Below are 25406 nucleotides of genomic sequence, written 5' to 3' on the forward strand. Positions count from 1 at the left end.
CACAGTATAATACATTTTTATTATTGAATTGCAATAGGGTTGCCAAAATCTCTTGTTTGTGCAAACAGTTAACTACACTTGAATAAAAATCATGGGATATGTGCTTGTATTTACCATCCCTTACAGCAGTGATCATGACAGCTCCAGAAAATGAAGCTCAGTATATCTGTAAATGCATGGAAGTGTATCAAAATATATCAAACTACATTCCATGACATGATGGGACATCTACAGTGATTGACAGAGTAAATTAAACTGATGTGAAATGTAGTGTCTCTACAGTGATACGACGACAAGAAATATTGCACTGGTGTAGCTGTTCAAGGCTACACATTACATGACAAAATACCCTTCCTGCACAGCAGTACCATACATTCTGTTTCTCTTTTCCACACAAAGTGCTCCTTTCCACAATAAAATCATCATATTGCATTCGTGCCAGATTGGCAACGCATCTGTGATCAGACGTTACTGTGGAAATGATAGTTAACCTATACCATTTATGACACACAAAAAAGGAAACACACAAAACTTAAGTTATCATGCATCTAAAAAGGCAAAATAAAAAGTGCACACACACACAAAAAAAGAAAATCCCCCAGATGATGCATCTTGAGTCATGATGATATTCACTAAAACATAGATTTCATGGAGAGTTATCTAATGCAGAAATTGTCTGCCAGCAAACTGCCAGAAAGAAACGCCTTTGACATTTCCATTTTCCATAGAAAATGGGGCAGCTGCCATTTGAATGTCATGGAGTGGAAGCATATCAGGCTAGAATATGTATACTTTTTTTTATAACTCAATCACATTTGTAGTACATGAAAGGCATACGTTTCAATATCTTTCAAAATAAATTAACAAACTTCAAAATAAAATTCTTAAAAAGGCAGAACCAGGTCTGAAAACGCATCATGCATAATGTTCTTCGTCTCGGTGTCATCTCTCCCTTGAATGAACTTGATGGGTTAGGGCAGAGAAGACAGACTTTGGAGAATCAAACATATCGTCCATTGTGCCTTAAAGCCTCTGGAAACTTGCTTAAAATAAATTAGTAAAAATATATTATGATATCAAACTTGAGTGTCATATTATTAAGTGTTTACAAAGCTCTGAGTGAAAATAAACGTTCACAACAGTGAAAAGAAAATGCTAATTCTGCTGTTTAGACCATTTCTGAACACTGTCTAGGCATAACAGATAACATTATGATTGAAATCTCAAGTCACACACAGCAGTGGCTACTTTTTCATGCACCTGAAGAAGAAACAGAATGTTTTCTTTGTAAAACTAGGGTTGTTTTAACTTGATTGTGTGGTAAACCTTTTTTTATTTGGACTGCATCATAGAAGCAAGGGATTCAGCTTGTAACGTTACTTAATGATCATATGGAAGACATACTTATTGTGATCAGCTGACGTGATGAGAGAGAGAGAGATGAGTTGGTAGACTCTAGAAAAATACTGAGTGAGAACAGAGATTTGTTCCACCTGAAGTGGATTTTTTATGATTGGTTAGCGGAATTAATTGCATAATGTTGGTGATAAATATCCGAGCATAACCACACCCACCTCAAACCCAATCAGATGGATTATAAATGACAATATCTCAAATTTGGATGGATACCAGTTTCTAACTTTTTAGATGCTTGCTATTATGTACATAAGCCCCTAAATTACATAGATTTAGTTATAGTGAATGTGGGTTTCCAGTGGCTTTAAGGCTCTAGTTTCAGTTTTAAAGGGTGACAGGAAGAGTAGGGGAGCCCAGGCCCTCTTCCAACCATGGGACAGAGGAGGGGGTGCAGCGCTGTGCTGCACGTCGGTGGATGCGACGAAGACGCAATAGATACAGCAGAATTGACAACAGCACAACTAGGAAACAGGCCAGGAATAAGTAGTGGTTGTTGACAAACGAGAAGCTATGCCGCCAATGGGAATGCACTCCTTTCAGGCTCTCCTGCGGGATGTCTCTGAAAGAGGAAATTCAAACACTTTTGTTAAACAGGCTTAGCCAAGACAGGTGATACTAACAGTCTTGGTGAGTAAAACTTGAAATGTACAAATCCAACGGTCTGCCGGAAATAGCAGAGGTTCAGAGTGTTGGGGATGCATATTTGCATATTTTCGGCTGCAGTTGGAACCAGCATAAGGGACCCGATTCATTGGACCTCACATAAAGAGTTCGGGAGGCGCTTGTAGCAACAGGCACCAAAAGGTAAGATGCAATGCCACTGAATGTTAATCCTTCTTGGTGCTCAATTTTGAGCCAATAAGTGTTGAGTTAAGTTGGAAAGGGTGTGGGGCAGCAGCATTTTCCACTCAGAGAACTTTTATCATGGTTGACGCTCCGTCTGAGAATTGAATGTTTTTGAACAGATCACTGTTGCCGACCAATAGTTGGCTTGGTCTATCACTGCTTTAAATATGTGTCTTACCTCAGTGGAAGAAAACGTGTTCTGTAGAGGATGGCTCCAAGTGTCCACTGCACCTCCTTTTCATATACCAACAGTGCAGTCTTCAGATTTTTATAATTTGAAGGGAAAGAGAATCCAGAGTGGAATACCTCATACATCCAGGATGATTTAAAACACTGGTACCTGCACAAACAATGATGATGACATAATGTTGAGATTGGATATAGTTGTAAGCCTATAAACCAACAAGATATTTTCTGGTGCAACTTACTTCAACCTGTGAAGATCAGCATGTGAGGCATAAAGGCCAGAGTCAAAGCGTTCCTTCAAGGTCCTCCACTGGGTGGCGCAATAACTCTGGGGAAGTAATAAAGGCATATTAACTTCTCTTCAGTGATTTGAAATATTCTATTATTAATTCCACAGCAAGTCCAAAGATTGTCTGTGTATATATATGTGTATGTATATGTGTGTGTGTGTGTGTGTGTGTGTGTGTGTGTGTGTGTGTGTGTGTGTGTGTGTGTGTGTGTATATACATACATAATATATATATACACATATACATATTAATATATATATACACATATACATATAAATATATATACACTTTTGACCAAAAAAGGAGAAGGTTTTTCCCAGTCAGACACATACCAGTGCATGTATTTCGGCATTTCATAATTTTCAAGGTGAAAATTAACCTTATGTCACTCTAGCGTAGTCTGTTTCCTTTCAATTATTTTAAAGGCAGACAAATTACCTTATGTCACTGCTTTAGTTGTTTTGGCTTGTTTTAACATCAGTATAAAGTACTTAAAATGTTACTTAGTTAAAACACTTCCAAGTGTTGTACCTCTGTTTTCATCGTGTACTTTGTTCAACTTTGAGGCTTAACAAGCTACAGCTGGAGAGACAACAAGACATCTCATCAGTGCAGTAGGCTTTATTATGTATTAATCCAGTGGTGTCGTTCACCAAAGGTGGATGATCTACAGGCTCACAACATGTTGCGTGTTGTTTTTGGAAGCTGCTTGCTGCATTAATTGGCTGCCGTTGGCGGCCAATGCAATAAGAAACAGTCATGGATGCTAACAAAAATAAGAAAAAAAATCTGGGTATGTCATCAACACAATGTCAAACTCTGCTATAGAGCTTACCTTGGCAGCTCTGGCATATGTTGAACTCTGCTATAGAGCTTACCTTGGCAGCTCTGGCATATGTTGAGGAGTTATAATCCCCACCCATTCGTAGCACATCCTCAGTGCAGTAGTAGAACTCGGAGAAGCCATAGAACTGGCTGTTGTTGTAGTCAATAGGTGGCTGATAGATCCCATTCAGGGATGTGTGCGTCTCGTTGGTGTGGTTGAGAAAAGGCTGAAGAAGCTGTCTGCACTGATCGAAGTCCCCCGTGCCTCGCAGGTACAGCTTCTGGGCAGTCGGTCCAACCTCATCCTGTAGGTCTGTGGGTAGACATGGGTCCAGCAGCGGAGACTCGGCTGTCTCACCTACATGCTGGTTTAAGAACCTGGCGGAAGGAAGAATATGGAAAACATGCCATAAGGGATAACAATGGTATGCTCCTACACAGTAAATTAAAGTTTTACTGTGTTAGCTGTGTCAGTCAACAGTCTTAAAAGAAACAAGTAAATAAGATAACAAATAAATAATCAGAGCCAAGAATGTTCTTACTTGTTTCGAGTCGCAGAATTTCTAACAAGGTTGTCTTCGTATCTTTTGCGTGCTGCGTTCCCACCGAAACCCAGGAAGGTGGACACGTACACACGATAAACATGCTCTGTGCGGTGAGCGTCACATCCCAAGTTGAACTCTGCCAGCAAGTTCTTGGCAACTTCCTCCTATAAGACATATAAATCAGCTAGGAAATGATGATGCAGGCCCACATCCAGGCATCTTTTTTTTATCTCCATTAACTGTTAAGTTATCTATATTTCAGAAAGCCCACAAGCCTAATATACAATATATTTAAAAAATACTAATTTAGATGAGGTTACAACAAACTGAAGAGGTACAGGTGAGGCTGGAGTTGAATGGCATAAGGCAGCATTGTAGAGGGAGAAAACAATGTGCACAAGGAGGAGAACATGCAGCAAGTACACCATCAATGGATAAGAATAGAAATGCTGAACAACCCCAAATACCAATCTAGTGCGTCATGGATAACTTGCAATGTGTTACAGTATTGCCTTCAACAGTGTTGGATGAAGAGTACTGTACTTCATCTCCACAGGACAGAAATGGTGAATACAGGTTTAACCAGGTAATGAGAAGAAGTTGGGGTGGGTGGGAGTGGGAGAAGAAAAGAAAAAAGGGGTGAGCAACAAAATCAGAAGACAGCACAAAAAACAGAATTGGTTGTGGATAATAACCTGTTGTGGAGAAGCAAAGCTTACAGTTTTGGGCACTTCGTATGCGATCTGCGTTGAGACGCCACCCATGTCCAGGACACCAGCAGTCCTTTTCCTCACCATCGCCTCATGCTGGTCGCTGCCTGGGACCTGCACCTCTACGACAGCTTCCCCTTCTGGTTTAGGAACCAGGAAAACATGGCACATGTTAATGCAAATTAATATAAACTTAACAACAAGGCCAATAGAATGTTTAGCAACGTATAATGAAGTGGGTGTGTGACGATAGCTTCAAACAACTCTTAGGAGATATACCCCCTTTACCACACTTAACATGCCTAATTCAGCACAAAAGAGAATCTGTAAGATCATCATTGTGTTATACTGTAAATATATATTTTTCATGCCCTGGATTTATTGTACCTATTTATGCATTAACTAAAGTGAATGTCATATTACCCAGTTGATTGATGGTGTGGTGAAATAATTATTTGAAAAAGAGGCCATTTAGAGGCTATTTATTTTTCCTTTTGCCACACAGCTTGTGTCCGTTCCAACTAATTAGTGACAGAGTAAACACTGATATGACTGGGACTCACATTGCCACACAAACTAATTTGTAGATTGTTAACTCCCGTTTGGACACTTACCATTATGCACATGGTTAAATCTTCCAAGGACAAAGTTGATCCCAATCCACGCATACACACCTAAAACAGTAGACACACATTTGGGAAGTTATAGAACATATATTCATTGTTTTACTATAACAATGTAATCTTACTCCATCTCAGTTAGATAGGATGGTCCTGTTGTCACAATTACTTGGACCTTCATACAAATATTCTTTATGTATACATACATTTTGTACCTAGATATATGCTACAGTATACACATCCCTGCCCCACCTACTGTATCAGCACATATTTGCGCTATTATGTCAAATTGTACACTACATATTTTTGTCCCTAATATTTTAGTTTGTTTACAGTTTTTTAGTTAAGTATACTTATATTCTGCTGCTAAAATCTTCTTCCTTCAAATATGGTATTATCTGTATCCTGTTATTGGCTCCTAAAACAACCTAGATTTCCCCTCAAGATCAATGATTTGATCTTATTTCATCTGTCATTTTGCCTACCTTCCTGCTTGCCAGAAATTACTTCCACATGGGAATCAGAGAACAGGAAGTTGAAGTGGACTGGGATGTCCGTCCGAAGATCTTCAAGAAGTGCCTCTTGTTGGCTGAGAGAAAACATAAGGCAAAGTGAGCAGTGAGGAGCAGCAGGGCTTGGGTGCTCCTCAGGCGAGTAGAGCGGTTGTGGCGGGTCTCATTGACTGGGGTCCCCGAGGGTTCTATACTTTTCCCACTCCCTTTTCCCTCTACACCAAAAGTATTTGCTGAAAATAGGCAATCTACAAGCTCACAACACGTCACAACGCATTGTGAGCTTGTACATCTGCTATTATCTGCAAATGTTTGCCTATTATGACCTGCCCAGAATTTGGCCATTAGGGTTCAACTGTTACTTGAGCATTTAATCTCTTCCCCCCTGCACAATTGACAATTCATACTTGAGATTTTTGTAGTGCGATAATACATAAAAACAGTAAAACTATTGCGCAGGCCTAAAGCCCAATTCATACTTGCTGTGTTCACACTAGTGGCAACAAAAGCTACACAACTACCAAGCGTGGCTAGGAGCTACAATTGCTGCCGAGTCGGAGTCACAGTCAAGTGTTGCTCAAGCCACAGTGCTAAAATTAAAAGGATAGTAAAGGACAGGGAACTGGTTAACAGGAAGAATTAGCTTTTCTTCCCTTCACGTAATGGAGCAGGAATTTTGGGGAGCGAGAAGGGAGTGAAAATAGTGAAACAAAAACATATGACTGATTGACACTTCCAGGTCACTTCACTGCGTCATTGGAGCAAAAAACAAAGTTGAAGCCAGCTGAACTTTGTTTATAGCACGTCATGCCTGTCACACAGTAATAATTTAAATGTTGGGTATCAGTTTGTAGCTTCATGTGATGTCGCTGGCTTCCACTGAAAATGTCTTGTAGCATGTTGCTTTGTCGCCACAAGTGTGAATGCAGCATCAGTATAAATAAGTATAACTGTACCTTTCTGGAAGGACTCTCATTCCAGCTGTGCACAAGATGTACAGGGGTGTTTCCTGGTGCTTGTTTTTGGGGATATGTTGGGCTGCAAAGCTAAGCAATGGATAAATGTAGTCACTGGCTTTCTCAGGTGAGGTGGCCAGTTCAGAGATACCTGTGAGCACAAACACAAAATAATTTGATATCGTTATGACAGACTAACAACGGGTCCATCATTCTGTAGTGGGCTAAGTGACAGACCATCATTGACAGCGCCAATAATATGTTCATAATAACTTGATTGAATGGTGCTTTGAGATAACACTGACCACGATGTGTGTAAGCACAGGCACACAATTGAACACTGTGTTCCCTAGTCTAGTTGCTTATTCTTTTATAAAAAATAAAATTACAAATATCAGCACCACCTAAAATGTTTAGTATACTTCTATACATCAACTCTCTTCAGAATTTAGAAAGTGTGGTCAGGTCACAGTTGTTCATACAAAGCCAATGTGAGTCATGAAAAACCTCTCACCTGGCTTGATCTTCATAACTACTGGCTTGCGGTTCTGATCCCTCATTTGTCGGATGTCCAGCAGTTCATGAGGATTGCCATTGTGCCTGGGCCAACAGTACACAAACACTCTAGAGCCACTGCTGCCACAGTCCACCACAAGACCATAGTTGAGATTGGGGTTGCTGGTGTCCGTAGCCTCCACATCAGTGAGCCTGGCCAAATGCCTTATGACCAACAGAATCCAAAAATGAGTACAAATTAGGAAGAAAAAATAAACGTGCATCGTTGCATGCATTCTGTAATACTCAATCGCATTTCAAGCACAAACACAGATTATCTTCATGTGACTTATCACTAATTCACCTGTGGAAGTGACTCTCCTTTCTGATCCAGCTGTCATGTCCCTTTCCAATGACAAGCAAGAGGTAAATGAGTCCCACCACGCCCACTGCCAGACCGATAAAGAACCACTGTCTGAGAGAAGGTAGCAGGATCCGAGGAAGAACCTGAGATGGTAAACTGAAATGCCAGGATGCTGGGAAAAGGCACGAGAAGCTGATCCTGTCAAAGGATGGAAGAGGGGAGAGACTGAACGCATTGATGGCTAAAAGTAATAATTAACTAATTTGCTTTTTCAAGCACAACTGAACTGGCAAAGTACACCTACCTTCCCATGTTGTGTATTGTCTTTCAAGTCGTTAGATCATTATAGAAGTCATGGGACAGCCAGCTGGAGGTTGGTAGCACCAGAGCCCCATCCTCTTTGCTTCTCTCTTAACTCTAGCCATGATCTTACCCTGTCAACACACAATAAGTAAACACAATGATCAAGACCACTATTAGTTCAAAAGTGGTGGCTACATTTAGGCCACCCTGGATGAATGCTGTTTTGGGAAAGACATGTTTTGAGCTGTGGTCAAACATCGATTTAGGCATCGAAACGCAAACATACTTTTCTTAGTAACTAATAATATGACGTTGCCTGAATGCATTGTATTCTTATTCTCATAAGGTTTTATGTCTGCAAGGGTGATGAAGACATGATTCAACTCAAATGCACTGTGAGGCTGCCTGCAGCACATTTATTTAGCCAGCACACTGACAACAGCTATAACATCTACTGCTACCCCTGTCTGTCTGCTAAACAGAAACACCTTTTAAGATCACGGTCTGTAAAACCCGTGTCATACTTACGATTTAAGACCCTTTCGGGTAAAAACAAGACAAGATCCAGGCAAGATCGCGGTGCCGTCCAGATACTAGTAGTAGCCGCTAGCGAAGCTAATCGTCAACGTCAACAGCTGACGCAGGTCTCTGCCAGCGTTGCCAGGTTTTGTGGGAGAAATAAGCAACCAGGTCTAGGAAAACAAGCCCAAAAGAAGGAACTTATTAGGCCACATGAGCACTTTTAGCCATGGTGTCATGGTGCCATTTCCCCCTGGTTTATAGCAGTGTTCGATTTTTGTTACATTGCCAACTCTCACATATACATAAACGTTCAGATTTCAAACATAAAGTGCTTACCCCCGAGCCATGGATGTTACAAAGCGATGCGGACCACGATAAGTACCCGTATCTCCCGTATTGTTCAATAAAAAGCATTTTAATCCGATCGCCAGCCATTTTCTCCAAATTTTCTCCGATACTTTCAACCATGCGACACCTAATGGTTGGGAGGTGTATTGCACTCTGATACATTACACACAAAAACAAAACAAAAAAGAAAATGGCCGGCGATGGGATTAAAATGCTTTTTTATTGAACAATACGGGAGATACGGGTACTTAATGTGGTCCGCATCGCGAGGTAATATCCGTGGCTCCGTGGTAAGCACTTTATATTTGAAATCTGAACGTTTATGTACATGTGAGAGTTGGCAATGTAAACAAATAGAACACCGCGAAAAAACAGGGGGACATGGCACCATGACTGTCATGGTATGACAGTCATGTGTGACAGTCATGTTTCAGGGCTAGAGCACTTTAAACCTATATGTATCGCATCGGCTATTTGTGAGCTTGTAGATCTGCTATTTTCAAAAACTCTTGCAATAAAATGTGGAATATTTGGGATATTCACTGGTTTAAATCATTTTTAAAAAATGGAAGCAAGCCTACACTTTAGAAACGAGCCCAAAAAAACACAACCACCAATTTTTTACAAGAAACTTCACAGAAAAGGCAGCCCAAAGTCGCTTATAATAAGCCGACATGGCAACGCTGGTTTCTGCTGCTCAGTGACGTGGCAGTGGTGGGTACGGTTGTTTTTTACCTCGATGTCTGTATTGAAGGAAATCATCCGTGGAGGTGGATCCATCATTGGTCTTTATCAGTGGTGGAAAAAGTACTCACATTTTTGTAAAAGTATTAATACTGTAATGTTGAAATACTCTACAAGTAAAAGTCCGGAATTCAAAATTTACTTGAGTAAAAGTTCAAAAGTATTGGCATCAAAATAGACTTAAAAGTACCAAAAGTAGAAAGTCCTCTTTGTGCAGGTTCCATTTCAAAACTTTTCAAATGTTTAACATTATTTTGAAAATAGCAGATCTACAAGCTCACAATTCAGCTTTTTTCAAATGGCCAAAATGTATTTAGGGCTTAAGTGGTTAATGTATGTTTTGTAATAATCAAAATCTACAAAGTAACTAGTAACTAAAGTTTTCAAATAATTGTAGCGGAGTAAAAGTACAATATTTGCCTCCGAAATGTAGTTGAGTAGAAGTAAAAGTATCTCCATGAATTCAAGGCTTCATGGGGTGTCTAGGCTAATTGAGAGAAAATAAGTAATGTTTTGGGTGAACAACTCCTTTAAGTACAAAATGTGAGTACCTCTTCCACCACTGCTAATATTTAATAATATTTCTTGAGAGATTAATTGTTCTTTTGGGAAACCTTTTAGGTTCTTTTTTAATTTCTCAATTACATTGTAAACAGTTATGTAAAACTTTTTTTTTAAGCAATACATTTTGACCAGTAATAAAGGTTAACATATACACTATTACACATTAATGATGCACAAAATGACACAAAAGAAACAATCAACCCAGACACACATGTATGTTTAAAATAAACTTTATTTTCTAAAACATATTTGGTTAAACTCACTTACAGTGGGCTACTCAACACTTTCAGGCATTGCAGTAGGCCTATTTGTAGATGTATAATAGAATTTTGGCATGAATATTTATTATCGTAGTGTATATTTTATTTTTAGATTCAAAAGGCCACTTAAAACACGGTGTAAGTATTGTCCATGCTGGACATTTACAAACATCACACTATACATACATTTAACACACCATAGAAAAGACAAGCCGTTCAAAATAATTTGAAAATATTACAAATTTAACTGTGATGGCACACCAACAGAGTTAAAAACATGTTGACCTCCACATGACTTTAGAGCGAAAATAAAACAACTTTCAAGATGAGAAAAACTCATACTTGTTGGCATGCCACCACGGCAAAGGGGATTTGCGATTTGTGATGAAGGAAAGTGCCATGAACAACTGTTCTCTCTCCGGTACCCTGTAACTGCTATTTTACTCTTTAGGATTTACGCTTAAAGATTCTGGCCATTTCTTTGTTTTCGCCATCATTGCGCAGGCTCTAACCTCTTTGTTGGTGAAGACATTTCTTTCTGTTGAAAACCTAGCGTGTGAGATGAGAGAGAGAGAGAGCAAAATAGAGAGGGAGAGATAGAAAGGACCATTTATTACACAGCTGTGTGTTACAGTGGTACTGTACATTATCAATAAATGTCCGTACACACCGGGGAGCATTTATTTTGTATTAATTAGAATGAATTTAAACTGCTGTTTATGTTTTGAGTGAATCCACACGGAACACAAACATAACGCAGCGATGAAGCATCTTATTTATTTTTGGAAACAAGGTCGATTTCACCGTGAATAAAACCATCCACCAAATGAATAGTTTGATGTGAAATAATCGCATCACATATCACATCACCCCCGGTGTTTAAGAGAACAACAAGCTAACCTGAATCTGCGAGGGTTAGGCGATTCAATTCTTTCTCCAGTTCCTCATCAGTAATATTGAAGGAGCTTTGAGGTACAGTGGGCAAAGAATTCAGCAGATCGCTGCTAGGGAGACCTGGTGATAGCGGGTTAGTTGGGACTTCAGGTAAACCTGAGATGCCATCTGGCTTCGAGTCTTCCAACAAAGATTTAAGCTCTTCTTCCAACTCATCTGTGTCCTCTGCATCCACAAAAAACAAAAGATTTACAGACTTAAAATCAAACTGAAACACATTTTACTTGCTTGTGTATAATTTAAAGTTAACATTTCAAAAACAGAAATACATAAAAGACAGCACACCTGAGCTGGACCCGCCACCAGCTATAATCTGGTTCACTTCATCCTGAGTATCACATAACTGCTTACATCAAAGGGAATAGAAAATATATGTTAGTGGTGTGAACATGAAAAGAAACAGCAAAATGTTATGATATAACTTATAAGCGAGTCCGACCTCCTGGATTTGATCCACAAGGCTCTCAGCACGCTCCACTGACACATCTTTAAGAGAGAGGCGCAGGGCAGCTACTCCAGACTGGTATGCTTGTAAAACCTACAAAAGCAATTTACAATTAAAATGTACGCATTTAGCAGATGCTTACAAGTTCGAAATCGGAATAAGCACTGTAAGCAAGAGCTCTAGTCAATAAACACGGTACATAATAGAGGAAACTGGGATACCAGGTAAACAATGAACCTAGCATCTGTCTAAACAAAATGCTTTTCTAAAATAAACTAAATAATGAGAACAGGTAACCAAGATACAGTATATCTGCATTGTATGCTAGCAATATGAGGAGAGTGATGTGCTAGGGGGTGAGGTGGACGTAAGTCTGTCCATTCAGCACAGCGAGGTTAACACTCAACAAGAACTAAGGCCGTCTTCAACCAAAGAGCTTAGTCAATGATTAGTCATCTAGTCTACTAATCGATTAGTTAGATGCTGAAGGACCTCTTTAAATCTAGTGCATGGCAGAGCTGTGTGAATAATGTTTCGGGAAATAACTCATTCATTAATGCAGAAAATTGATTAATCAAAAATGAAAAGAAATTCTTGGTCAATTAAGACCAACTGACCATTTAATTTACTTTGAGAGGAAAGCCCTAACAAGAATTTAAAGTTATGATGAACTGCTTGTGAATCAGACATCATGTATTGAATGGCCATGACTAAACTAAATACAAATTATGTTTTGCATTTACGTCACAGCATTTGACCAACATTATCACTGAATATTAATCACTGTTACCAGTTTATCGGTCTGTGACTGGGCTATTCTGTCCAGGATTCCTTTAATATTCTCCAGCTGGGAAAACAATTTGTCTGCTCTGTTTTCCACTCTTTTCCGGCCTCTCAAACACCTCAGAGCCTGTGGAATACACCATGGATATGATATGGGTTGAGTGCAAATGGGATTAAAAGGTGAAAACAGTAAAATAAATGGGTTAAGGGTTTAGCTATTGGACAATAGTGGGAAACCTGCGATTTCTTCCCTTCCCGAAGCAGTGTTCTTGCTTCTTCTCTGCACCTGCAACACAGATAATACAATCTAGCATCAGCAGAAATCACACTCAAACCCAGGCCTTGACCTGAATATCAGTCGAGGGAGTGTTTCAATGGTGATGCTACCAAACATCAAGTCCTACAGTTATGGCGCAGTAGGGCTGTTAAATAAATAATTGAGCCTAGAATAATTGTCAACGTTGGGAGGAAAATGTGCAATTGATTGTAACAATACATTTGATTAGTAGGCGTGGCTACCTCTCATTGTTTTATCAGGTCAATTCAACCAAAGCCGTGTGCTGACGGCCTTTGAATCACCACTAGTCCACAACACAGCCTACATTGAGTTTGAAACACTTCTGTCGCATGACAGTTACATCACTAACGAGTCTTTGTATCTTTATTCGAGCCTTTTCAACCACTACATCCATGCTTGAGCGTCACAACAACAAGCAGTAATTTTGACACTTCTGCTAGTGAAATGTACAATGTGCAAAGACCCATCATATTGCCGCAGGTAAAATAACCAGTCAGAATCAGATTCAGGTCCTAAAATATTATACACAGTAAAACGCTCAGTGTTAATTTATCAATTTGTACAAATGTAACCAAATAGACCTTTAACTGACAAGTCTCAAGTTTAGAATTAATATATTAAAATTCAAATGATTTTGGTCACTGAGACAAATGTGTGTTCATTCTGCCTATTCACACAAAAGACATGAATGCTGTCAATCTCTGTACAAATACTATGGAAACAGTACTGAATACTAATAACACACAGCTTTAAAACAAGCAGTTGGGGGTGTGAAATTAAGCCCAGTTCACCTCCTTCGAGCCACCCTACGTAGCATCGCATCAATTGTATTGACTTTGTATGTAATCATGCCACAAAGAAAATGTATTTGCCTCCTGTGTGAACACACCTTCAGAGTTAAATACACACTGAGGGTTTTAAAGTGTAGAAGTTATCATCATGCAACATAATGTTTATGTGTGAGTTTAGGTCTTTATGGTCATACTTTTCAGCCTCAACACCCAGTGCTTCCACTCTCTCTCCAAGAAGTTTCTCACTGCACTGCAGCTGATAGATGCCTATATCTACGTCACTGACCGGAGAGACGCGATCTTGCCCAGGGCGACAAAACTTGACAATCTGTTATGGGTGAACGCAAAAAAAACACAATAGATGGAAATCAGATTACGAGTGTGACAAGACACTTATATATTACCACTTATAAGTATTACTAAATCTGTCACAGAGTAAACTCTCCCATCACCATTTGTCTTAAGATACTGTATGTGCACCTCACACCTCTATAACAACCTTGAATGTTTTCAGGCTATGCTTTACTGTACCTTCTCGCCTTCATGTAATGAAACTATGACTTGCTTTTCCCTCTGCAGTTGGAGCACAGCCATACAGAGGGTACTTTCATCAGTGCAAACATGGGAGGATAGTGCACAAAGTTCTTGAAAGGACAGCAGAGAACGGCTGGTAAATGCACTGCTCTGGTAAGCAGCCAGCAATTCTGCTGCTTTCTCCTGTAAGAGAGTGAAGAATGTACATTTTACATTCAAGTTGCCAAACAACTTTACTAATCTACTAAAATAATTTGTCAAATGGAGTGTCCATTTGAACACTCTTCAGTCTGTGGCCTAATGCTGGGGCAAAAGAACCACAACCGTATTCTACATACGTACCTTTACTAGTTCTATGACAACAAACGACTCTTCCAAAGGTACACGACTGCTTCCCAGAAGGGTGGAGAAGGTCCATTTCAAGGGTTTCACCAGTAACAGACCAACACCCCATGACAGCCAGCCCGAGTCCACATTTGCAGCAAACTCTGATTCTCGTTGTACCTTCCCAGCCCTGGAAAAGGTGAAACAAGGAATAAAATGTTATCTGTATGCACACTGAGCCTGAGCATGTTTCTTAAAAAGATCATTTTAGTGGAAGCACTGTTATGTTGTCCTTGTGTATGTCCTTTGAAATTAATAGGTATTTTACTTAGATATTTAGCTTATTTGCTACATTCAAGGTATGTATTGTAGCTATATTGTGAGGTTTATCTTTCAATGGTGTAAAGTAACTAGCACATTTACATTTACTCAAGTACTGTACTTAAGCACACATTTGAGGATGTTTTGAGGATTTTTTTTTTACTTTACAGGAGCATTTCCAATTTTCAATACTTTTACTCCACTACATCTCAGAGGCAAATATTGTGCTTTTCTCCACTCCACAATAATCTAAGATTTAGATTATTATCACAAAACATACATTAACCACTTCAGCCCTATACATTTCAGCCATTTGAAAATAGCCAATCCACAAGCATTGCAACGCATTGTGAGCTTGTAGATCTGCTATTTTCAAAACATTTGTATACATTTTGAACTTGTGAAATGGGACAGTCTGCATAATGAGTACTTTCTACTTTTGGTACTTTAAGTTTTGATGCCAATACTTTTACACTTTTACTCAAGTACATTTTGAATACAAGACCTTTACTTGTAACAGAGTGTTTCTACATTGCAGTATTGATACTTTTACTTAAGTAGTAAAACATTTGAGTACTTTTTCCACCACTGCTGTTAGTAAAGTATTGAATCAATCAATCAAAGAACTGGCATTTCCTACCATTGGATGATGTCCTTTAAATAGGTATTTTACTTTGATTTGTAGGATATCTCATTTATTTGCTATATTCAAGGTATTTATTGTAGTGTTGTTTATTTTGTATACCTGGCCATGGACTGGACGACAGTAGGCAAGCCCAGTGGCAGAGTGCCCTTCCTCCTGAAGACCTTGTTGAGATCTTGCAGGTTGACACACACTGCCCCCCTGCTCCTGCAACTCTGTGTGACCAGGGACGACCAGAAGTCCATCTTACTGTCCCAGTCTGTGGTGTTCACGTCTCGGTTCTCTTTGAAGTCGGAAAACAAGAAATTCATTCGCTCGTCGTCTTCCCACTCCTGGGGCAAAACCATTTCCGTGGCATTATTAGACATGTTCCCCTCCAAATGCTGTAAAGCAGAGCCTGCTGTAAACGTAACGGCTAAAATACCCAACGTTAGCTGACACTGGCAGACAGCTTGTAAACAGAGTAGACACTAGACAGCCCTCCTAGCTACTTCCAACAACAACATGCGCCATGTCAGTGTACGCGGAACTAACAGTGTTGCCATGTCCGCTTATTATAAGCGACTTAAAGCTTGTTTTTTTTGGGCTTGTTTCTTCAGTGTAGTTGCTTTTTGGGCTTGCTTTATAATGTTGTTTAAACCAATGTTTCTCAAACATTCTCAAGTCAAGAACCCCCAAATTAATACTTATTTGTCTGCGGACCCCTATCTGAAAACATTTTATCTTAGGCCAGGGACCCCAATGCAAACAAGCCATAGTGCTTTCTTGGGTTTAATCCTTTTAGCATTGTTTTGTATTGAACTGTACTTTTTGTGCTTTTTTTGCTAACTGTTAATAAAGTATTCAATCAATCAAAAAAAACATACAAGATGTGTTAAAATGTCAAATTGTTTGTTTACAAACAAGCTTGTAGATCGTCTATTTTCAAATAGCCAATGTTTAAAGGGCAAATTGGGGCTCACTTCGTTTGGTCTTATTTTCATAGACTTTCATGGTTGCTGGTTTCCCTCTCAAAACCTGGCAACACTGGGAACTAACGGCAAAATAGCTATCGGTAGTTTACTCTGATAAGGTCAGAATCAGATGTCTCTTTATTGTAAAGATAGGTTACGATCTACACCACGATTCATGGAAATTAGGAGCGCTAACACAAACACGTTAGCTAATCAATAAGCATCACAAATACACATGGTAGGCTACGTTTGGTTTGATCTAAAGCACAGAACGGTACGAGTACGCGGAGCTTGTTATTTCGTACTGTGAAAAAGACGTCGTGTCCACCGACTCCACCCGCCCAGGCAGTATGAATTCACAGAATATGCGCACCTCCCTGGCTTTGGACGACGGAAATCACAGTGGCAGTTTCTGCGCATCCAAGCAAACATGCGTGTTATTTATTGGCAGTGGTGGAAAAAGTACTCACATTTTTTACTTAAGTAAAAGTATCCGGAATTAAAATTTACTTGAGTAAAAGTACAAAAGTATTGGTATCAAAATGTACTAAAGTACCAAAAGCAGAATGTAGCCTACTCATTATGCAGAATGTCCCATTTCACAACTTTTCAAAAGTATAAAATCTTTTGAAAATAGCAGATCTACAAGCTCACTATGCTTGCCTCATGAGGCATTGTGAGCTTGTAGATCGGCTAGTATTTTCAAATGGCCAAAACGTATATAGGGCTGAAGTGGTTAATGTATGTTTTGTAATAATCAAAATCTAAAGTAAAAGTACTGGATACTCAAGTAAAGTAAAAAATACCTAAAAATTGTACTTGAGTAAATGTACTTTCCACCACTATTTATTGGCTCATTCACTAATATATTGGCAAATTAGCAAACTCAAAAGTCAGGGGAGTGGATGATTTAATTTGTATTATATGCATATACTGCCATTATTTAATACAAATTACTATCCGCGTGAATATAGCCTGGTACATATTCTACCAAATTGAAAGTGCATCAGCAGACCTCTACATGGCAAGTTTCGGTAGTACCATTACATACTTTTTCAAAGGCAACAGGACATCATTACACATTTTACAGAAAGTTAAATTCAGAATGATGTGGTTTAAATTCCCTGTTTAACACAGTTGTATCGTAATCTTCAATACATACGAGTTACTTTGGCTACAGAGCCATGCATGCAGGCTACAGACTGCATCCACAGTTTTGAAATCAGCTCTTCCCAACATAGGCGATAACACAACGATTACATGCACATTCATTACTTGTGATCACAAAAGCTTATGTTTAAATGCCACGGTCTTCTTAAGTTAACCATCATTGGCCTGCCTCCAGGGTAACATAACAGATGATGGAATGTAGACTACACAAATGAATATTGCTTACTGAGTTTAGTCAAATGTCAGTTGTGAAGTGGCATGCAGACGGCTACACAGGTAACCTATACAAAACCTGCATAGTTTGATTCAATTAGGCTACATATGAAATACCATTCAATGTGAACAGTTCAGTAGATGCACATGCACACCATATTCACACCATTCCTCATGTAAGAAACATACAGCATGACAGTTTCCAAAAAGACAGGTTCAGCTAAATGAAAGCAGTGACATGATGCTGATATACTGATGATGTATTCAAATGAGTTAACTTAAATGAGTATTGCTTAAGAATAGAACCATCATCAGAGAAGGAACAATTTAATAATAATTAGTTAGCCTCACTTAAACATCTGATAAGATAGCAGACTTTTAGTCTCATGGCTTAGACAAGTTGCAGTCTTTTCCATATATGGCACATGTTGATAAATGCTTGCAGCAACACCTTCCTTTCCCTTTCAAGAGGTCTACTTAGCACTAAGATCTACCACCAGGTGCTGGTAGGCCAGCGTGCTGCCTTTGTAGCTGGCAGCCAGCAGAATGTCCTTGTTATCTACAGACACCAAACTGAAGCCCCTGGGTGCTCTCATGTTGAGCTCTTGGAAGGGCTGGAAGCGCTGAGTGAGGTCATCCCATAGGTAAACTCTGGAGAAGGAGAAATCACTCCCTAGGAGTAGGTACTGACGGAGGCCCACTGTAAAGGGATACGTGGCCATCGCGCCACGTGATGGTAGGGTCTGGATCTCCACGAAGCGCTGTCCCTCCCAGCGAAGTATCTTGGAGTCGCCGATGAAACGCGTGAGGCAGAGGTAAAGAACCTTCCTCACCCAGAAGTGCTTGACCATCTGCACATCTGCTACTTCTGTGATCAGGGAGTGGAACATGAACTGCCTCTGGCTTCGGTTCCACTGGTAAACCACCGGGGGCTGGGAGGCACTAGACAGTATAAGGTGCTGCCTAGACCCAGCATCAAGGAACTCCACATGGGTGTCCCGATGCCAGGGATGGAGGGATTGGTGAGAGTAGAATCCATTGCTGTTCCACCGATAAATGCTAGTGGAGCCTGCCTTGGAACTGTCTGCTACTGCAAAGTACCACTCCCCATCCAGCTGGAAGGTTTCTACAAAGTTGGGCTTCCGCACCCGAGTGGTATCAATGTCTTGGATCTTTACGAAGCGCTGTGGGTCCTCTTCCCACCTGTAATAACATAATTATTGATGTTAAATGTCCACATTGTGTATAATCTTTGAATTGCTTCCATGGTTTTTCTGTTTGATAATTGTGTATGGGCAATTCAGCTGGACATTCGTACTACTAAGGATGAAATAGTCTCATAGACGTCTCACTTGTAGATGTGTGATCCTCCAAAAAGTTGAGCCACAACCATGTAAAGAGTGTTGTTTATTACAACAGGTTTGCAGTACACTGCAGAGCGAGCTGTGAGACACACATAGGAACACATATCATTGAGAATTTGTTTCTAACATGTTGTGTGGTTGGTACAAACAATTTCACACAGGGCCAGCAAGGGCCTACTTACAGGTTATATTATGGAACATCCTGAAAACCATCTCCACATGATCCCATGTATACGTTGTGCAGAACCCTGACTCTGGCTGCGCGAAGGCTACAAATTGGTCTCCATTGAATTCATAGGACTCCACAGACACGGAGCGGAAAGGGAAGATTTCATAAACAACAAAATCTAGAAGAGAGAGACAAATTTGGTTATCAGCCTAAAAGTGGTATGTCCTAACATTATGTTCAGCAACAATTTTAAATTGTGTATGAACAAACCTGCACTGTTGCAGTTGAAATCACGTGGGGTGAGCTCGTGGATCCTGCGACCTTGAAATTCAAACGGACTGGCACAGTAGATGGCAGGCACAGAGGTGTTGGTCTTCTCCATCCAATCCACCAGCCACTTGATTTTACAGTCACAACGGAAAGAATTGCCCCGCAGGTCTCTGAGAGTTACATGTGAGAGACAAAAATAATTGTTCTTTGTCACAAATGTTGGACAATGAATTAAGCAAAGTTGTATTGTTAAAGGGTGGTGTGGCACTCAAAGCACTTGGTCCATTTTTAAAGTATACATACGGTACTTACAAATCTGTCAGGATGTCAAGATGTTTGAAGAGATCTCTTGGGAGCAACTGAAGGTTGTTATTTGACAGAGAGCTGCAACATTCCAGTGAAAAGATTCATGAATATGAATTGTATTGTTATACAGCATCAATGTTTCATGGAGACCTCAGAGCTCTGTCTTCCCATTTTCTGTTCTTACAACTGACATTGCACCTCAACTTAACAACACAATAACAACAATAATATAACAAGGTGATACAGAAGTTTTTTGAGGACACTGATAGTAATATAATACACCAAATACTATTAATCTGACAATGTATTATGCAATTCATCCATTTTATGAAAAGAAAAGTAACAATGTACTCACAGATGGGTCAGGGATTTAAGTCCCCTGAAGGTATATTTTGACAGAGCCTGGATGTCATTGTTCTCTATGAACCTGGGAGGAAGATGACATTTTCAGAGAATGATTTACTCATATTTCACACTACACATTGTTGGCAATCATCAATCATGCAAAGTTTGTACAGAATTTCACTACTTGAAGGTGGTATTGTTCTTCAATAAACATGGCGACTTTACTGGAAAACATTACTTTAGGGTCAGCAATCAAATTCTATTTTGTCAGCATTATTTGATCTTACTATGTCTTTGTGTTGTCTGTGGCTAGAGGACATGTACACACAGCCTGCTCTCAGCCAGCAGAATCTGCGATATAGAGATATTACTTTATTAGCAATCACAGTGGGTTGCCAAGGTACATGCTGGCAATGCAAAGAGCTTGGAGCTGGGCTGAAGCCAGAGCCCCACAATCACTTGATGGAGCTTGATGCATGGCCTTTTTGGAAAACTGCAAATGCAAGGCCATCAGCAAACTCACATTTTCTTCTAAAGACCATCAATTCACAAAATGGCATATTCAGCTCTAACAGACAACACAAGGCCATAAGTTTCTCTATAGTTGTAGGATTAAATATTACATTTGGCCATGTTTCCCAGGCCTAAGACCCCACTGCTGTAATCTTGCAGTACTAAAAGCAGTGCCTCAGACATGTCATGTCATGTTACAGATTCGCACTCCAATTTCCTACATTTGTGTGGGATGGTGGTCACTAGTTTATTTCTGATCAAAATGTGGTGCATTAATTGTTTACACATGACGGCATGAAGTGGGACACTTACAGATATTGCAGTTGAGACAGACCAGCAAAGGCATCATCAGAAATCACATTGAATGTGTTGGAGTTCAACAAACTGCAAAAAAAATCAAATCAAAGTTTACAAAAAAAACATTTGTACAGAAAACGTACATACAAGGTCATACGTACAGATAAGGTCATACATAAGGTTGTGATTGTGATTCAGAGGACACTAAACATTGGCACACACACACACACACACACACACACACACACACACACACACACACACACACACACACACACACACACACACACACACACACACACACACACACACACACACAAACACTCACACACACACACTCACACTCTCTCTCTCCATTGCATCGGAGTAGACAATTGAGCCTTTGTGTTTGAGAACACAAGTGAAGGCAGTCAGTCATTGGTAATGACACTGATACAGAGGCACTACTCTTATTACTGCTATGTCACCACTGTTTTCAATAACCATTCATTTCTAGTGGCTGCAGTCCTTTCATTGTCTCTGCAAAACAAGACATATGCATGTATTGTAATATCTTCTACAAGCAAAGGAGGAGAAGGAGAGTGCCCACAATAAACTGTGCAGTTTTACAAAGTGTGACACATCTCATTAAACGGCCCAGGCAATGTTTCAGCCAAAACTGTTCAGAACTGCCACAGCCTGAAGAATGCCTACAGTATGTGGTTGAAACATATCATGTACTGTATGTTCTGTCCTTGAGTTCTTCAACTTTGCCTGTACTTACGCAGATGCATTATACATTGTAAAACTATTGCATACTAAAAGGACACTCTCCTTTTCTTCTTTTGTTTATAAACTGCATGCTAAGTCTCCCTTCTGTGGACCACTTTTCCTTGACAATTGATTTCACCAATGGTTCTGCAGTCAAGTGAATAAACAATCTAAGTTTAAAAACAGAAAGAAAATGAACTCCTCATGGATATTATGTCATCATCATCATTATTATTATTATTAGGCGGCGTACTCGGGCATCACATAAGTCGGGAACGATGCAAGTCGGGAATACATGCCCACCCGTGTGCAACACTCCTTCACCTGATGTAGTCGTTGAACATGTTGTCTGATTTTGCTTATCTCACATTTTCTCACACGCCGCCGCTTTGCATGTTGGCAAAGCGGTACAAATGTGACGCAAAGCTCAGCCAATCAGTGAAGCCAATGGGTCTGGTTAGCCAATGAGGGAAGCCGGTGCCCATGTAAACAAACACATTGGCGAGGCGGCACAAACGTTACGCAAAGCTCGGCCAATCAGTTATGCCGACAGTTCGGTTGGCCAATCAGGGAAGCCGGTGCCCACACCCGCCCTCCCAAACACACAGAGATTCGGTGCGTTCTCCTCAGACCTGCGGACAGACAGATACAGACATTTGTGTTTTTTCGGTTCTCAGAAAACGTCGGTCAGACCAAATTGGCACTTGGCACTACTGCACAGTGCACAACCCCGGGTAATATAGGACATACGTCAAGTTTGAGGCCGACAGAGAGACAGATAGACACAGGTTTCGTGAATTAGTCGATAGATTATTATTATCGTTATTATTATTATTTACCTTTGTATGCTGCACATGTTTATGGTATTTAGTCTTTATTTCTCTCTTAAGTGACAAGTGGTCCATACTGAGATTAAAAAGTTGGTCATTAGTGATCTGTGTTTTCATAACTGCGGTACTGCCATGACAACTATCAATAAAGGTATATCTATGGAGGCCACGTTAGGCCAGAAAACTCACAGGAACTGTAGCATGTGTAGATGAGAGAACGCTCCTTCTGGAATGGCTGTGAAAGCAGCATTCACCATCGTCCTGAAATACACAGGTGATTGTATTATAATTACTTGCATTTTGTTGCTATTTCACAAAGTTCAGAGTGCTGAAGTCATTAGTGGTTCATGGTTGCAAACATAAACATAACACATAAACAATGTTTGATTGGGATTGTCAGAGCAGAATAACATTTTCAGAACTATTTTGACAATGCCTCAACAATTAGGGCCACTCTTTTTAAACCAGGACACACAACTTCCTTATTCACTTGTTCACATCTTCTGTATTGAAAATGAGGACACGTCCACCACCTGCCTGTGCTCTTGAGTTCCCTTCTCTTCCCTACAGGCACGACAATGTTAAATCCCATTCATCCCATTATCAATGAGGTCAATAGCAAATGAAAGCACGTCCTTTACAGCACTCTCAGCAAATTGTAACTGCGTCCCGTTCGGTGCTCAGCTTTTTATTTCATTACAGGCGCTCCACTTACAGACAATCTACTCTCCTTAAGATTAGATCTCTCAGAGGACAAGTAGGTCCTCAGCTGTGAGATATGAAATCTATTGTTAGTTTTACTCCCTGGAGTTCAGTCCACAGGGTTTCATTGCTGTACTTTCATAACGGTGGCGCTCCTCTCTGCCAGGGTTTGTTGACTCTCGTCCAGGAATGAGAAGAGAGTGCTGGGTTGGAGATACCAAAGTGCCTATTTTGTAATCCGTTAAAAGGTATACAAGTGCTGCATAGGCAGAGCCTGTTCCATAACAAACATTCACCCTGGGTAACATCGATTTCATTTGTTCTACAGTAACCATACTGTAGCAGTGCATCGTGGTTACGTAATTCTCTCTTGCACTGTTCTATGCCAAGATACATCAGCTCAAACAGCAATGTGCAAATCTTAAAATCACAGATGTTATAATAATATTATAGATAAATTATATACATTATTTTGTGTGGTGATGTAAGTAAAAGAAATTACATTTCTTGCATTAATTCATACAATAAGAGCAGCCAGAGAGATGAAGCAGACCACACACACACACACACACACAGATCACTCATCTGCTGACCCTTCATAAATCAGAATTAATGGAGTGATTGGACTTTCCTTTATGTCTTGGGGAATGACAAACATGGTATTAATTTACTCACAGAGAGATGATTCCAGGGGGGAAGCTCTTGGGTATAGCCTTGGTGTCCACGCAGAAGGCACTGTCTTTGGTGCAGGAGCAGGTACTGGGGCAGCGGGGTATCTTGATGGGTTTCCTGGCCTCTGATTCCCCCAGGAGGCTTAAAAACATGCACAAGTTGGACAAGAGGAAGAGCGTCCGCCATCCCGGAGCCCTTTTCAATCCCACTTCCAGCATCCTTCCTTCAGCACCCGGTGGAAGAACAGGGTGGGACGTGAGAGAGCTTCTAGAAGTTTGGGTTTTCTTTTCCCCAAGTGGAGAGACTACAAGGAACAGCCAATGCCTGCAGCCACAATAGCAGCAGCAGCGCTTTAATGATGCTGAGTGAAGAGTTGAGGGAAGAGAGAACGAGTGAGAGATTGTTGGGGTGTGTGTGTGTGTGTGTGTGTGTGTGTGTGTGTGTGTGTGTGTGTGTGTGTGTGTGTGTGTGTGTGTGTGTGTGTGTGTGTGTGTGTGTGTGTGTGTGTGTGTGTGTGTGTGTTTGTGTGTGTACGTGTGACAGAGAGAGATCGAGCGAGAGAACGAGAGTGAGTGAGAGAGAGAGAAGGAAGAGTAAGGGCAGTCTCCTCTGTGGGTGTGGATGCTCTGCAGCTTCCTAGGAGCTGCTCTCTCTTTCTCTCTCTCTACCTCTCTCTCTCTCAATCTCTCTCCCCCTCTGGGAGAACGTAGGTCTGCAGGAGTGACGAACCAGGGCTCTCACCGCACCAGGACCTGTATGCAGCAGCAGCCCTGACACTGAATTATTTACTATCGCCCATACGGAACCCTTAAAACGATGGCAGGCAGCAGAGGGGGATGGGAGAGCAACAAGGCAACGCCTCATGTCAGTATTGACTGAAGATAATACTATTGGTACATCCAGTCAGTACAACTCTCTGAACCGCTGCAGGTGCAAAGGCAATACCAAGCAGTCAGATATGGATGAGGGGACACTGCCTACATATGAAGCCACCTCCATCGTATTGTGATCTGATGTCATGCAGTTCGTCACACAATGTGTCAGTCAGCTGAGCTACTTAATGTTGGAACATGAATATTGTACAAAAGTTTTTAATGAAGCAATTAAACAAACTGGGAGACAGGGCTGGGCGATATGGACAAAATCAAATATCACAATATTTTGTTCAAATACCTCAATATTGGTATTATGACAACAGTGTGGGACTGTGGGTATTGGTGCTTTCACAAAATATTTCCACAATGCAATTTTTG

General features: G+C 40.3%; 3 protein-coding genes across 4 annotated transcripts; all 3 read right to left on the reverse strand.

Annotated features, from left to right (window-relative positions):
* Positions 1-8711, reverse strand: entpd4 (ectonucleoside triphosphate diphosphohydrolase 4). 2 transcript variants are annotated; one of them, XM_084053933.1, is made up of 13 exons: positions 8597-8711; positions 8070-8199; positions 7766-7963; positions 7421-7626; positions 6907-7057; positions 5924-6027; positions 5433-5492; positions 4828-4958; positions 4106-4272; positions 3617-3941; positions 2691-2776; positions 2441-2602; positions 1-1975 (listed from the first exon to the last, which is right to left on the reverse strand). In XM_084053933.1, the coding sequence occupies exons 2-13, from the start codon at positions 8075-8077 to the stop codon at positions 1741-1743; spliced, it is 1833 nt and encodes a 610-aa protein (XP_083910059.1). In that variant the 5' UTR covers positions 8078-8199; positions 8597-8711; the 3' UTR covers positions 1-1740. The 2 variants fall into 2 exon arrangements, with proteins under 2 accessions (XP_083910059.1, XP_083910058.1); XM_084053932.1 differs by having other exon boundaries at positions 4804-4958.
* Positions 8712-10460: 1749 nt separating this feature from the next.
* Positions 10461-16111, reverse strand: chmp7 (charged multivesicular body protein 7). Its single transcript, XM_084054599.1, has 10 exons — positions 15702-16111; positions 14654-14825; positions 14309-14494; positions 13972-14105; positions 12926-12974; positions 12696-12815; positions 11900-11998; positions 11746-11803; positions 11407-11625; positions 10461-11055 (listed from the first exon to the last, which is right to left on the reverse strand). The coding sequence occupies exons 1-10, from the start codon at positions 15965-15967 to the stop codon at positions 11000-11002; spliced, it is 1359 nt and encodes a 452-aa protein (XP_083910725.1). The 5' UTR covers positions 15968-16111; the 3' UTR covers positions 10461-10999.
* Positions 16112-18370: 2259 nt separating this feature from the next.
* lgi3 (leucine-rich repeat LGI family, member 3) lies at positions 18371-24371 on the reverse strand (the record flags this gene model as incomplete). Its single annotated transcript, XM_084055492.1, has 9 exons — positions 18371-19138; positions 19288-19378; positions 19482-19646; positions 19739-19908; positions 20051-20122; positions 20400-20471; positions 21215-21286; positions 22969-23040; positions 24157-24371. 9 exons carry the CDS (start codon positions 24369-24371, stop codon positions 18409-18411), a joined length of 1659 nt encoding a protein of 552 aa, XP_083911618.1. The 3' UTR covers positions 18371-18408.
* Positions 24372-25406: the final 1035 nt, after the last annotated feature.

This window comes from Gymnoscopelus microlampas (genome assembly GCF_963454915.1).
Source record: "Gymnoscopelus microlampas genome assembly, chromosome: 4".
In the NCBI taxonomy this organism is placed as follows: Eukaryota; Metazoa; Chordata; class Actinopteri; order Myctophiformes; family Myctophidae; genus Gymnoscopelus; species Gymnoscopelus microlampas.